This window comes from Tachypleus tridentatus, chromosome 2 (genome assembly GCF_004210375.1).
Source record: "Tachypleus tridentatus isolate NWPU-2018 chromosome 2, ASM421037v1, whole genome shotgun sequence".
NCBI lineage: Eukaryota > Metazoa > Arthropoda > Merostomata > Xiphosura > Limulidae > Tachypleus > Tachypleus tridentatus.
In genome coordinates this window covers 79028777-79041353 of record NC_134826.1, presented here as the reverse complement: position 1 = coordinate 79041353, position 12577 = coordinate 79028777, and the positions used below count along the sequence as shown (strand labels likewise).

The 12577-nt window shown below is 34.6% G+C and overlaps 1 protein-coding gene across 1 annotated transcript; it reads left to right on the top strand.

The window, feature by feature from the left end:
- The first annotated feature begins 292 nt into the window (after positions 1-292).
- On the top strand, positions 293-10312 carry LOC143236024 (uncharacterized). Its single transcript, XM_076474245.1, has 3 exons — positions 293-415; positions 985-1122; positions 9575-10312. Exons 1-3 carry the CDS (start codon positions 323-325, stop codon positions 9758-9760), a joined length of 417 nt encoding a protein of 138 aa, XP_076330360.1. The 5' UTR covers positions 293-322; the 3' UTR covers positions 9761-10312.
- The last annotated feature ends 2265 nt before the right edge of the window (positions 10313-12577 follow it).

The window sequence follows — 12577 nt, the reverse complement described above, 5'->3', positions numbered from 1 at the left end:
TCTATGGTGTATTTTCTAAGATTTTAGTCTTTATTTGCCTTTAATGAGATGTATGTGATGTGATAATATTTTCATTGGTTTTAAGTGTCACATGAATTCAAAGTTTTATTATTAAGTAGTACTTTCTTAAAATACATTTTTCTCATCTCTTTCTTGACTGAGATATTTTCTGTACACCTTTGTCTAGCGTGGTATAATATTCATGTCTGACATTATCATATCATAATTACATTGGGTTTTAGTTTAGATTTAATGTCTTTATTTATATGACAGTATCTTGGTTCCACCATCGTATAAGAATTGTAAGGGATGAAACTCATACATGAACAAAAACGTAAGAGAGACTGCAAACACTCATGAGGTCTTATTGTCTACTTCTTCCACAGGAGTGAAATTTACTGATGCTCTCACTAAGGTATGGTATCTTAAACACAATTTCAAAACATCAGCAGTTTGTAACAATTAAAACTTTCTCGTATGGTAGCTCTTATTGCAGAGTAAAAACTTCCTCTAATTTCTAATTTGTTTTTACTTTAGAGACTAACGAATGACCCAGAATTTTATTTTAAGTCCACCTAGTAACTGCATTTACTATTTTGTTTAATTAATAATCAAAATGTTGAAGAAATTTGTTGAAAAGGAACTTCCCTGTGGTTGAAGACAATTCTTTTGTGTATTAAGTAGTTGTTTTTTGTGGTATGTCTTGGTTTATATGCAATCAAATAAAAGTTCAAGTTAAGAGTATGTTCAAATGAACTTTGAGTGGCTGTTAGTGAAAGATATTCACTTGGAAAAATATTCTGTCAGTGAAATCTAAAAAAATATGAAAAAGTTTATGATATGTAAATGAATATAATATTTACTCATTTTTATTAAAAACCTACAATGCAAATCATATGTTTTCTTTCATGTACTTCTTAGATTTTTCTTGTACACACTTTTTATACTTATTTATATAAAATATTTAACATATTTTTCCCTTAGCAAAACATCTGTGATCATCAAATTCAAAATATTTACTGTGCATATCAAGACCCAGAAGGCCTCAACCGTTTAGCTTATATTGTGAAAGAAGACCAGACAAACTTTCATTATTGTCATGCTTTTTATGTTAAGAATGTGGTGAGTATTTTGATGGATTTAAAAATATTATATGTAGTTACTTGAGAAAGTACCAAGCTTTTCTTATGTCATCAGATTAATATATTGGTTGTTTTCCCATTTGTTACCAAATTAAGAAGTTCTTACTGACACCAACACTGGAGCACCCAACATAAAGCTGGCTATGAAAATAGCATGCACTTTGTAGGTTGAATCCAAAAATCTTGAGTGACAGCCCCTGTGCAGTTTTAAACATAAAGCATTTCTGAATTAAGATATTTTCTGTTATATTACCAACATTTTTAATTAAAAACATTCCTTCCTCTTGCAGTTATAGCAGTCACATACACAAGGATATATCATATTTTTATTGTAGATAAACACAACAATTTAATTCCAATGTCATCATCATCCTATAATTAATTTAAAAGTAAATCATTATTTTTAAGTTTTGTTTTCTGTTAAAAAATAAGTATACAGAAAATATCTTTCACATTATTAAGAGGTGTGAAGCTCTAAGAAAGAATTAGCAATTTTTGAGGTTTTTTGACTGTTACACAAGTAAACATGAGTGTTATAGAACAAAGGCACTGAAATGTTCCAGAATTAAACAATAACATGTACAGTATAGACTACAGAACATTAACAATTTTATTATTTTTAAACATTTAATATCAGTAAAGCAACATATTTGTACAGTTAAATATGTACAATATTGTCAGATATCTAATAAACCAACCAAGACATTTAAAAAAGTATTCATATCCTTGAACTACCAACCATCAAGTTTAATGTCTGAAATGTACATATTTTATTTTTAAACTTATTGAATTATTCAATGATATCTGTTATAGAATAGAACTAGTGAATTGGAACAATTATTACTGAAGTAGAGATATTTTTAGGAGAAATCTGCACAGTAAAATAATGGTAGATGATACATTTTAAATGTATATATGTAAAAGTCATCAACAATTCTGATCAGTTATTAAAATGTTTTTTCTTTCACCATTTCTTGTACTTACCTGTTAGTCTTCCTGGCAGGTTATGATCATTACCATTATGCTACAGAAAGTCCTTGATTACTTTTCTTTCTGTAGTTTATCTCTTAATATTGTAAACTGGATGTCAACATTGGTTTTATGCCTTTTATGTTTTTAATTGCTGTTTTGTTTTACCTTCATTTCCTTTTATGAATTTTACTACCTTTACTTTACTTTTACCTTTATACCTGACATTTGGTGCAGATAGCCTAGCTGCTTTGTTGCATTAAACACTAAATCAACCAACCAACCAACATCTCTTAGAAGCAAATGAGAACCTTCTTTCCAAAAGTACTGTAGAATCTGTGGGTCATTTCATCTTCTATTCCTGGTTGTTTATTGTCTCTTAACAGTTAATCTGAACATATGTTTTTTTATAGACAAAGTTACAACATTATGTCACTTTGTCAAGTGCTTCCTCCAGGTTTGTGAATGAAAAAGGTTGATATGCCTGATGTTTACTTCCACATGTACATATCCTCGATATCTTGTTGGTTTCTTTGATTTAACTGCAGGGTCTGTCAATACCAAACTGTTTTGTTTGGCCTTTCCTTGGCCTCCTCCATTCTTATGTTGGGTGATCAGAATTGGTGATAAATGATTCACTCCCAGGAACTTCAGTTACATCATTACATGGACAAATGACATTTTCTAGCTTCATCGTGGATAGTAGTTTTGCTTCCTGGCACACTTGGATGGTTCTTGAAAATAGATATGTGTGTTCTGACCCCAGCTCAATGTTTTTCTTATGTTGAGACCATTTTTTTCAACTTCTGCTTCATTTGTTTCTATGTCCATAGAGCTATCAGTTCAAAGAGCACAATACTGCTTGAAAAGGTCTATTACTAAAATGTAAAACAGGTAATAATCATGGTGTGATTCAGCAAATTTGTCACTACCTTATAACAATGTAATATACATGGTAATATTCCTAACTAAAGTAACAATTCCAGTAATTTGGCTGCTGTAATAATACAGTGGATAACACCAAAACTAACTCTATTCACACCAGAATAATGTGTAATACATGAACTAAGTAACAGTACATGTACAGTTACTGGATATGTTTTTTAATGTCACATTACTTGTACTTAATACTTCAGGTTCTGTAAGACCACCACAGACCCAAGTATCAAACAAACAGTAACACTGAACAAGTAAAATGAAATGGATCTACATGAAAGAGATATTTATACCAACTTAAACGTTGTTATTCAGTGATATATACAAGTTATAAATTAGTTGTAATGTAATAAAACAGTGACTCGCTGGAAATATATCATAAACTGTAATTCTTGTTTCACAGTATAACAACAGTGGAAAGTAGCATATCTATATGATATGAAGATACCACTCTTCAAGTGTATGAAGAGACAATTGTGTTGTCAATAGATTGACTCATTTCTGATGAGGTAATAGTGTAGAATCCTAACTCAGTTCAGAATGTTTACTTAATAGTAAAAGTGATGGTGAGAGTGCAGGGGAAAACATATTTTATCATTTTGTTTAGCCACATATGTTTTGTACATAAAGAAACAAGAAATAAAAGTAAACCATTACTGATAAGGAGAGATCTGAATAGAGTTGATAGAGATTTGTAATAGGGATAAGTTTCATAAACTGTGAAATAGTTTGTGAATGAATGATATCCTAAAACACCAGAGAAAGAAATAGACCTGGTTAAAGATCATTTGATTAGTTTATTACACATGATTTTAACTTACTAATAATTACTTGAATTCCATTTTAACATCAAAAGTAATTTTTAAACAAAACAAATGTTGTGCTAATTTAATTTAATCTTTTTCAGCTCTGTCAGCATTCCATGAATTCTTAAGGGGTTCAAAATAATCTTTGTCTTTTGTTTGAGGGTTACTGGTCAGTTCTGTTGTGTGGGTGGATCTATGTGATTAAACCATGAACAAAGGATCTTGAACTCCGTGGAACATGGTTACAAATTGAATACGTTCATGGAGAACTTCTTTATATCCACACAAATTACAATAACTTACACAGTATACTTACAAAAAATACTTGTGGATCTTAAACATGATCTGATCCTTTTGTTCACCTTGAGATATTCAGAGTTTCCAGTCTATAGAAAAGTAATTAGTCAGTACTAACTACTTATTATTCTGCATACATTAAACTGAACTTTAAACATGAACATTAAATTATATCTTAATCTAACTTCTAGTAGTTAACAAAGTCTTTTGGATTCTGATTTGTTCGTTCTGTATTTAATTTTATCCTACTTCTTTAGACCTGTGGGTGGATTAGTTAACTGATGAGTTCAAACTTGTCATGTCTGAACCTCACGAGAAAGTGTTGCTGAGTTGTTTGAAAAAGATGTACGTGACCATCTGTGTAAGGTAGGTGTTTATTGGCACAAGGCTACAAGGCTATTTGTGCCAGACAAGATGTGGTACAGTGTAGGTATGGGGCAGTTAAGGTAAAAAGTAAAATATGTAAAATTAGGAACTGCCAGGAACACTGAAGCAAGAAGTACACCCTTGCTGACAGTCACCTGAAGTTGGCCTTTCCAGTCCTGGGTTCAGTTCAAAAGAAAAATAAAAACTAAAATGTGTAAAATTAAGATTTGCCAGGAAGACTGAAGCATGAAGATTGAATTTGCAATCAGTCACCTGAAGTTGGCCTTTTCAGTCCTGGGTTCAAGTCAATATAAAAATTGAAATGTGTAAAGGAACTCATGTTAAAACATTAAAATGTGTAAAATAAATCATGCTAAAACACTATATAGTCCAATAAAAAAACCTTAAATTAAGTGTAAAAGACCAATGGCTCTTAAAAATGTAAAAGCATGAGTGAGATGGGCAGTATCACCTATAACATTGGCCAAAGTCAAGGACAACCCACCTTACAAATATCTTTAAAATGGTGTCGTCGTTCTAGGTTGTAAAGACGGCATGATAATAAAACGTGGATGATTGTGATCTGAGTGCCACATAGACCACACATTGGTGCAGCAGTTCCAGATGAAAGGAAGTAGTGAGTTCAAAAACTGTGACCAGTGCGTAGCCTTGCCAAAACAATCTCCTCTTTTCGATCCTTACAGAAGCAAAATGGTCAAAGATCTAGAGAAGGTTTGATTTGAAAAAGCTTGTTATTGTGTTGCTCATTCCAGGTTGCCTGCCATCTGGTGTACAGTCTGTATTTGATAACTGGACCATAGTCCATGTATGGAATGGGTACTGGGATGATAGATCTAGAACAGACAAACTTTGCTGCTCTGTCTGCCAGCTCATTCCCACAAATACCAACATGACCTGGTATCCAAAAGAATTGGACGGAGACAGATGAGAGAGAAAGATGAGCCAGTTTATTTTCGATATTGATGAAAAGAGGGTGGTGACTATTATGAAATGATATTGCATTATTTCAATATGATTTAGGGCAAGAGAGATGGCATACAATTTGGCAGTGAAAACAGAAACTGTAGGGGGAGTCTGTGTTCTACAATTGAACTATCACAAACCATGACTGAACTCACTGAGTCACCAGATTTGGAACTATCTGTATATATAGGAATAGATGGATCATATGAAAGATGTTCAGCAAAGAAAGAGCGATATTTTCAATCTGGTGTACCTGCTTTCCTCAAATCACTCAAAAATAGGTTACAATTGGGGACATTAATTTGCCATTAACTGCAGTGTTATTCAAGGATAAGTCCAAATCTTCTAATTGTGCCTGGATATGGAGACTAGAAGGAACAATGGCAGATTTACTGTTATGAAAAAGTGTGGTTCATTGTGGTTGGAAAACACGACTCCAGGTAGGATGCTGTGGTAAGGATCGAAGTTTGGAAGCATACATTATAGGCAGTTGCAAATGGCGAATATATAGAGGGGATTCCATGAGATTTCACATACAAACTTTGCACTGGAGAAGTACAAAAGGCTCCAATGCAAAGCCCAAGCCCCTGGTAATGGAGGGGATCCAACATTTTCAGTGCTGAGGTTCTGGAAGAACCATAAACTACAAACCCACAGTCAAGTTTGGATCGGATGGGCCACAATAAATTTTGAACATGGAGTATCGATTTGCTCCCCAAGAAGTAGAAGAGAGGGCACCAAGAATGTTCAATACTTTTAGACATTTGATACGAAGTTGCTTGATGTGCGATATAATATTTAATTTACAATCAAATATAAGACCTAAGAACTTTGCTTTAGGGAAGACAGAAAGTACAACATCATCTAGACGTAGTTCTGGATCTGGATGGATTCTCCATTTGCAGCAGAAGTGTATACGAATGATTTTAGAGAGTGAAAGTTTAAAACGATTTGCCAATGGCATTTATTTTGACAATGAAAAGTGTGACACTCAGAATACAGCCATGAGGGATTCCAAGTTCCTGTGAGAAAAAATGAGAAAGTGTTGAGCCCACACGGACTTGTAATCGGCACTTCATTAAGAATTGCTGGATGAAAAGGGATATGTTTCCACGCAATCCATATGAGTGAAGGTCTCGTAAGATGCCATATCTCCATGTTGTATCATAAGCTTTTTCTAAATAAAAAAAAAACAGTAACACGATGTTGTCGCCTTAAAAAAGCTTCTGATTGATGTTTCAAGATGAATTAAGTGGTCTATCGTAGAGTGTTGTCTTCTGAACCTACACTGAGTAGGTGAGAGGAGGTTGTTTGATTCAAGAAACCAAACGAGGCGGGCATTGATTATCCTCTCTAAGATCTTACTGATTCAACTTGTCAAAGCAATGGGACGGTAATTCAAAGGAATCGTTGGATCAGTCCCAGGTTTCAGAATAGGGAGTATGATAGCTTGTCGCCAAGCATCTGGATAGACATTTTCCTGCCATATCTGATTAAAGACAGCTAGGAGAATAGTAAGAGAGTTCTGGGAAAGGTGGCGTAATATCTTATAACGTGTATAATCAGGTCCGACTGATGTTTTGCCAGACCGATGAATAGCAAGTTTGAGTTCCATCAGTGTAAGAGAGCAATTGTAGTCATAGGAATGGTCAGTTGAAAAGGAAAGAGGCAGATGCTCTGCCTGTGTTTTAATGGCCAAAAAGGAAGGGGATAGATACACGAGAGAATAGGTACCCAAGAGTATTGGCAATGCTCTGTGCATCTGCAACTTCGTGACCATCAGATATTACGATAGAGAGGGGGGCAGAAGTATATCTTCCACTCACCCTCTGGATCTTATCCCATATAACTTTTGCGCTGGTGGTTGAAGAAATGCTGGAGGTGCATTTAATCCAAGATTCCTTCTGGCTTTGACGTCTAACTGTGATATGGAACAGGCAGAATTCCACCAATGGCGGGGATGCCGCAGGTAACATGTCAAAGTTTTAGGGGTGCATCGAGTAGCAGCTTGTATAATACTGTTGGTTACTGCTGCTACACAATCATCTATGGATGATTTACATAAGATAGCAGGATCCAGTTCCAAGAGAGTAGTGAAAGAAGGCCAGTTGGCAGGGACCAACTTCCACCGAGGTACATGGGTCAGGTGGTACTGATCACGGCCAATCTCTTGTAAGATGATGGGAAAATGATCACTACCTCGTGGATTAATGCCAATCTCCCAGGAAAAGTGAGTGAGTAGTGAAGGGGAACAGGCAGAAAGATCTATAGCTGTAAATGACTGACTAGGTTCATGAAAATATGTGTAAGAGCTTGTATTGAATAGAGCCAGGTTGTGGTTCAGGAGTGTATGCTCTATGGTGCGCCCTCTCATATCAATATGGGCGTCACTCCAGAGGGAATTATGCCCATTGAAATCTCCCAAGATTAAAAAGGGGGTAGGCAGTTGCTCAGTGAGGGTATCGAGGTCTGATTGATTATAATGCATTTCAGGTGTAAGGTATAGTGAACAAATAGTGATGGTACAACTCAAGGAGAAACGGATGGCTACTGCCTCCAGGGGTGTGGTCAATGACACGGACCGGGTGGGCACATGCTGATCAACCAGAAGTGCAACTCCCCCATGTCCACGTCCTACACATAGCTTGTCGTTCCGGTATGATGAATAGTGGCGGATAGTAACTGCATTTGTTGGCTGTAGAAATGTTTCCTGCAAAGAAAGACTTATGGGATGATAAAAGGTAATCAGATCTTTGATGTCAGTCACATTTGATTAGAAACCTCGACAGTTCCATTGGATGAGTGTGGCCATGTGTGATTATTTCAGAGGAGAAGACGGTAAAGAGCCCTTCTGCTTACGACTGTATTTTTTTCTTTATTTAATGTGGGTCTGTCGCCCTCTATGGATCCTGCTCTAGCTCGAATGGTCGGGTCTGAATTTATCGGTACAAATACTAATGATTAAGGGAATGGACAAGTTGTTTGTTTAATTTTTGGGGTATCAAGAGAGGGAGACCCCATGGAAACATCTTGACTTGAAGAAGGTGAAGTTCGGCAATGACTGGAAGGTGTGGTCAGGACAGAGATGGAAGAAGACACTGATTCGTAAACTGTGTTGATTTTGGGAAGTGTTTCATTAAGATTTGCTGGTGAAGATTGTGTAGGGGATAGGGTAAGGTCTGTTTGGACTCTTATTGTGGTAGTAGAACAGGTTATAGCAGCATAAGTTTTGGTCAGAATAGGAAATAATAATTTTCAAGCCTCTGTGTAAGTGAGATTGTTAACAATCTTGAGACGTTGTACTTCTTTTTTTCTGCCCATTTAGAGCAAGAGGTAAAATAAGAAGGATGCGTACCATTACAGTTTATACAATGTAGTTCGAGTTGACATTCAGTGGCATTATGGTCTTTACCACCACAACGGACACAGGTCAAGGAACCACGGCAAGATTGTTTTGAATGACCAAATCGTTGACAATGGAAACATCATACAGGACTTGGACTATAAGGTCACACCTTACAATTCAGATATCCTGGTTTTATTGTGGTAGTAGGACGTGGTACAGTAAATGTTAGTACTAGAACAGTCCATCTTTTCGAGTGAAGATTCAGCATACTGCTGTGACACCTTGGCTGGTGAGACCTGCGAGGATCTCCGATTCGGGTACAGTCCTTAAATCTCTTTCAACTATGACTCCTCTGGAAGTATTCAAAGTGGAATGAGGAGTAACTTCAATGGATATGTCCCCCAAGGCCTTTGATGTCAGGAGGAGTTTGGAATGCTGTAATGAAGATGTTTCCACTAAGATGTCTCCAGAACGTAGCTTTTTTACCGATTTAGGGGAGCAAGCCCTTCTAAGCCCTTCTCAATAAAAATTGGGGATATCTGCCCCAGAGGTTTGTCACTTAAGGAATGCAAAATTAGGAATCGCAAGACAGATTCAAGTGGTGAGTTAGGCTGTACAGATTTATCAATGCTTGGTCGTTTTCCAGTAGTCGGGCTTTTCTCGATGGTTTCAAGTTGTGTTATTTTTTTGTTTTAGGACTATCCATAATAAATGGAAATTTTTTTCAGTTCCCACTGACCCCACCCACCATGGAGCTCTACAAAGGGACGCACTACAGTGCCTTAAGGGCACTGCAGCGATGTCAGGGTTTCGTGAGCACTACATCTGAACACCAGTGTCAGACACAATGTCTACAACACCCGTTGTGGATGACCTATGCTTGTACTCAGTTGACCCTGGCCCAAATGGACTAGCTGATTGATCCTTGGGGGGCCACCCCAAGGCCGCCTGTTTACAGGAATTCAAGGCCAAAGTGGTCTGTTGAAGTTGGACCCCTTAACCACCAGGATTCTCACCTCCCCTTGACGGGTTACCACACCTGGCAAACATGCAGGTGGATGTTTAGATCCCAGAGGAGGTAAGCTGTAAGAACAGAACCTTCTATGGGAGGTCCTCTCACCACGTACAGGTATCCACATTGAGGGGCCATCTGTGTAAGATTTAAATATAATAATAGTTAATATTATTCTTTTATGATTAACATGAAAAGGTGTATATTACAAAAATGCATTTCACTGATATAAAAATATTTCTGTTGATAGTTACCTGTATGAGACTCTTATTATATGTACCCACACATTAATATTTACATGTATCCAGATTTGAGTATATAGAACAGGACATTGCTAGGACTGTTAAGTTTATCCAATCACCATTTACAAGTCAGTGAACTTAACTTTGATATAACTAACATGGTACAAAAACCATGATAATGAACACCTAAACGTTTTTAATGTTACATTGTGATAAGTTCTGTAGAAATTATGAAAGTTCTACATAAGAAAGAAAGCAGTAAAAATGTGTTACAACATATCTGTGTAAACTTTAGATTAATTAGTTAAGTATTTTTATGTGGTCTATAAAACTTTATTGGCATGTTTTTATTACATATTGACACTGGAAATGTTAGATGTTGACAGGTGAATATAGCTGGATAAAGAAACTGTATCAGTAGAATTGTTACCTTGAAACAGGAAAACATTATTTCTGTTATGTTACATGATCTGTGTCTGATATAATTAAATTGTAAGTATTAACATCTGATAAATACTTTTGGAAAATTTAACATTATTTACTTTTATTTAGGAAGAGATAACAGTTTCATACTAAAGCACCATCATCATTTGAATTTTGTGAGCAATTTTTAATAAATATCACTCTAAATGAAACGATTAACAGTTGTGTAGATCTGATATAGTTTATAAAATACAGATACTGTAAATAAGTATATATGTGTGCATTTTAGAAATTATCCAGCTATGAAAGGTAATGTTTATGAGGGGTGTTACTGTGTCTTAAATATTAAGATAACAGAAATAGTAATTATTTTAGCCATAATGAAGGATACATTTTAAGCTAGTGCTGTAAATCTCCATGTTATACAAGGGGATATCATCTGTGAAGCATACAGGGAGTTTGAGGTTACCTTTCGTGTTACTGTACAGGTAAGTTTATAAAATTTGTACACAAAATATAATTCTTGAAAGGTGTAAAATTATAAAGAGGTTAAAAATCTGTTGTTGCTTGTTTAAATGCTTGAAAAATTCTCCAAGATGGTAAGAAAAACAAGTTTACATTGGGTTAACATTGATATAAATTGTTGCCAGTTGAGATGTGTAATTATTATCTCTGAATTCTATACACAACTTTGCAGTATATGTTGACTTCTGATAATGTTAATTTCTGTAGTTTAAAACATGTTCTTGTAAATGTTCGTCTATTTATGGTACTCTTTGGTTGTTTTTTAGCTACTTCCAATATTTCAAATTACTCATTATCATTTTTATTGTTAAGTAAGCTTAATAGTTTTGCAATGAACTCGTGTGTGTGTGTGTAATCTTTATTAACATTAGGAAATGAAAAGTAATTTATTATGTAACATTAACAATTATTTAAACATCCCAACATCTCTATACTATAGTTGTATCTATAGGGTTATCAAATGATAACTTTTTGTGAACAGTATTGTCAGAAAATATTTATACTCAATACTAATTGTAATGTGATATGAATAATGAGTAAAATCTGAGAACGAGACTCAGAACCAGAGTCAGTTTACCATTTTATGTTTAACTAACACTTTATATTTGTGATAAATGTAATCAGGGGTTTTAAATTGAGTAGGTTTTATTCCATTGTTACAGTTTGATACGTTTGTTATCAGAATCTTAGTGTAAAATACCCTGAATACATCATAAAAACATATCAAAAATAACTTTATTAATTTCATTCAACAATACATTTTATATTTATCAATTTGGCACACTTATTACTTATTTTTATCCAGCACTGATTACACAGTTTTTATGTACAGGAAATTTAAAAAATAGATAGTACAAGTAATTACAGTGAAACTAGAACATGAATTTATTATATATCACTGAGATCACCTCAGTGACAAAAGTTTCACAGCCATACTGTTTATTCAAGCTCACATGTTAAGTTCGGTTGGTTCAGGATGTTAATGAGAACTTATTAAACATGCATCTTCAAACATAATGGAAAAGTAAGGTTAATCACATAAACCACAATACAGTAATTTATTAGCAGAATGTATAAAATAAACTAATGAATAACATAACATTATTCAAGTGTGATGAAGCTATTGTAGTAATAACTCTTTGAAGTTTTCTTTCACAAAAGACTGATTGTTGAACCTAAACTTACCTCAGGCTGATACTGCCATAAACACTGAATACTTAATATTTGTCAGACCCACAATGGTTAGTAGTTAATTCATTTAAATATTAATATTAAAACAAATTCATAAATATTGGTTTTTCTGTGTCATGTGATGAATTGCATACATCTTTGGCTTTAATTATTTGTTTGTGATATCCAAAGACAAAGTTTGTAGTTTTTTTAAGAAATAGAAACATAAATTACCAATATTTACAAGATAGAATGTAAAATAAGAACCTCCTGTTTTATCTATTTTATGATAAATTATTATATTTAGAGAATTAAACAAGTTGATCACATCCATCTCTTTCGTTTTTGGAAATGCTTAT

Excerpts from the sequence above, each read along its gene's own strand:
- LOC143236024 (XM_076474245.1), top strand. The coding sequence starts at position 323 with ATGAACAAAAACGTAAGAGAGACTGCAAACACTCATGAGGTCTTATTG. Across the intron at positions 416-984 it reads TTACTGATGCTCTCACTAAG|CAAAACATCTGTGATCATCA; the intron begins GTATGGTATCTT and ends TTTTTCCCTTAG. Across the intron at positions 1,123-9,574 it reads CTTTTTATGTTAAGAATGTG|TTCCCACTGACCCCACCCAC; the intron begins GTGAGTATTTTG and ends AATTTTTTTCAG.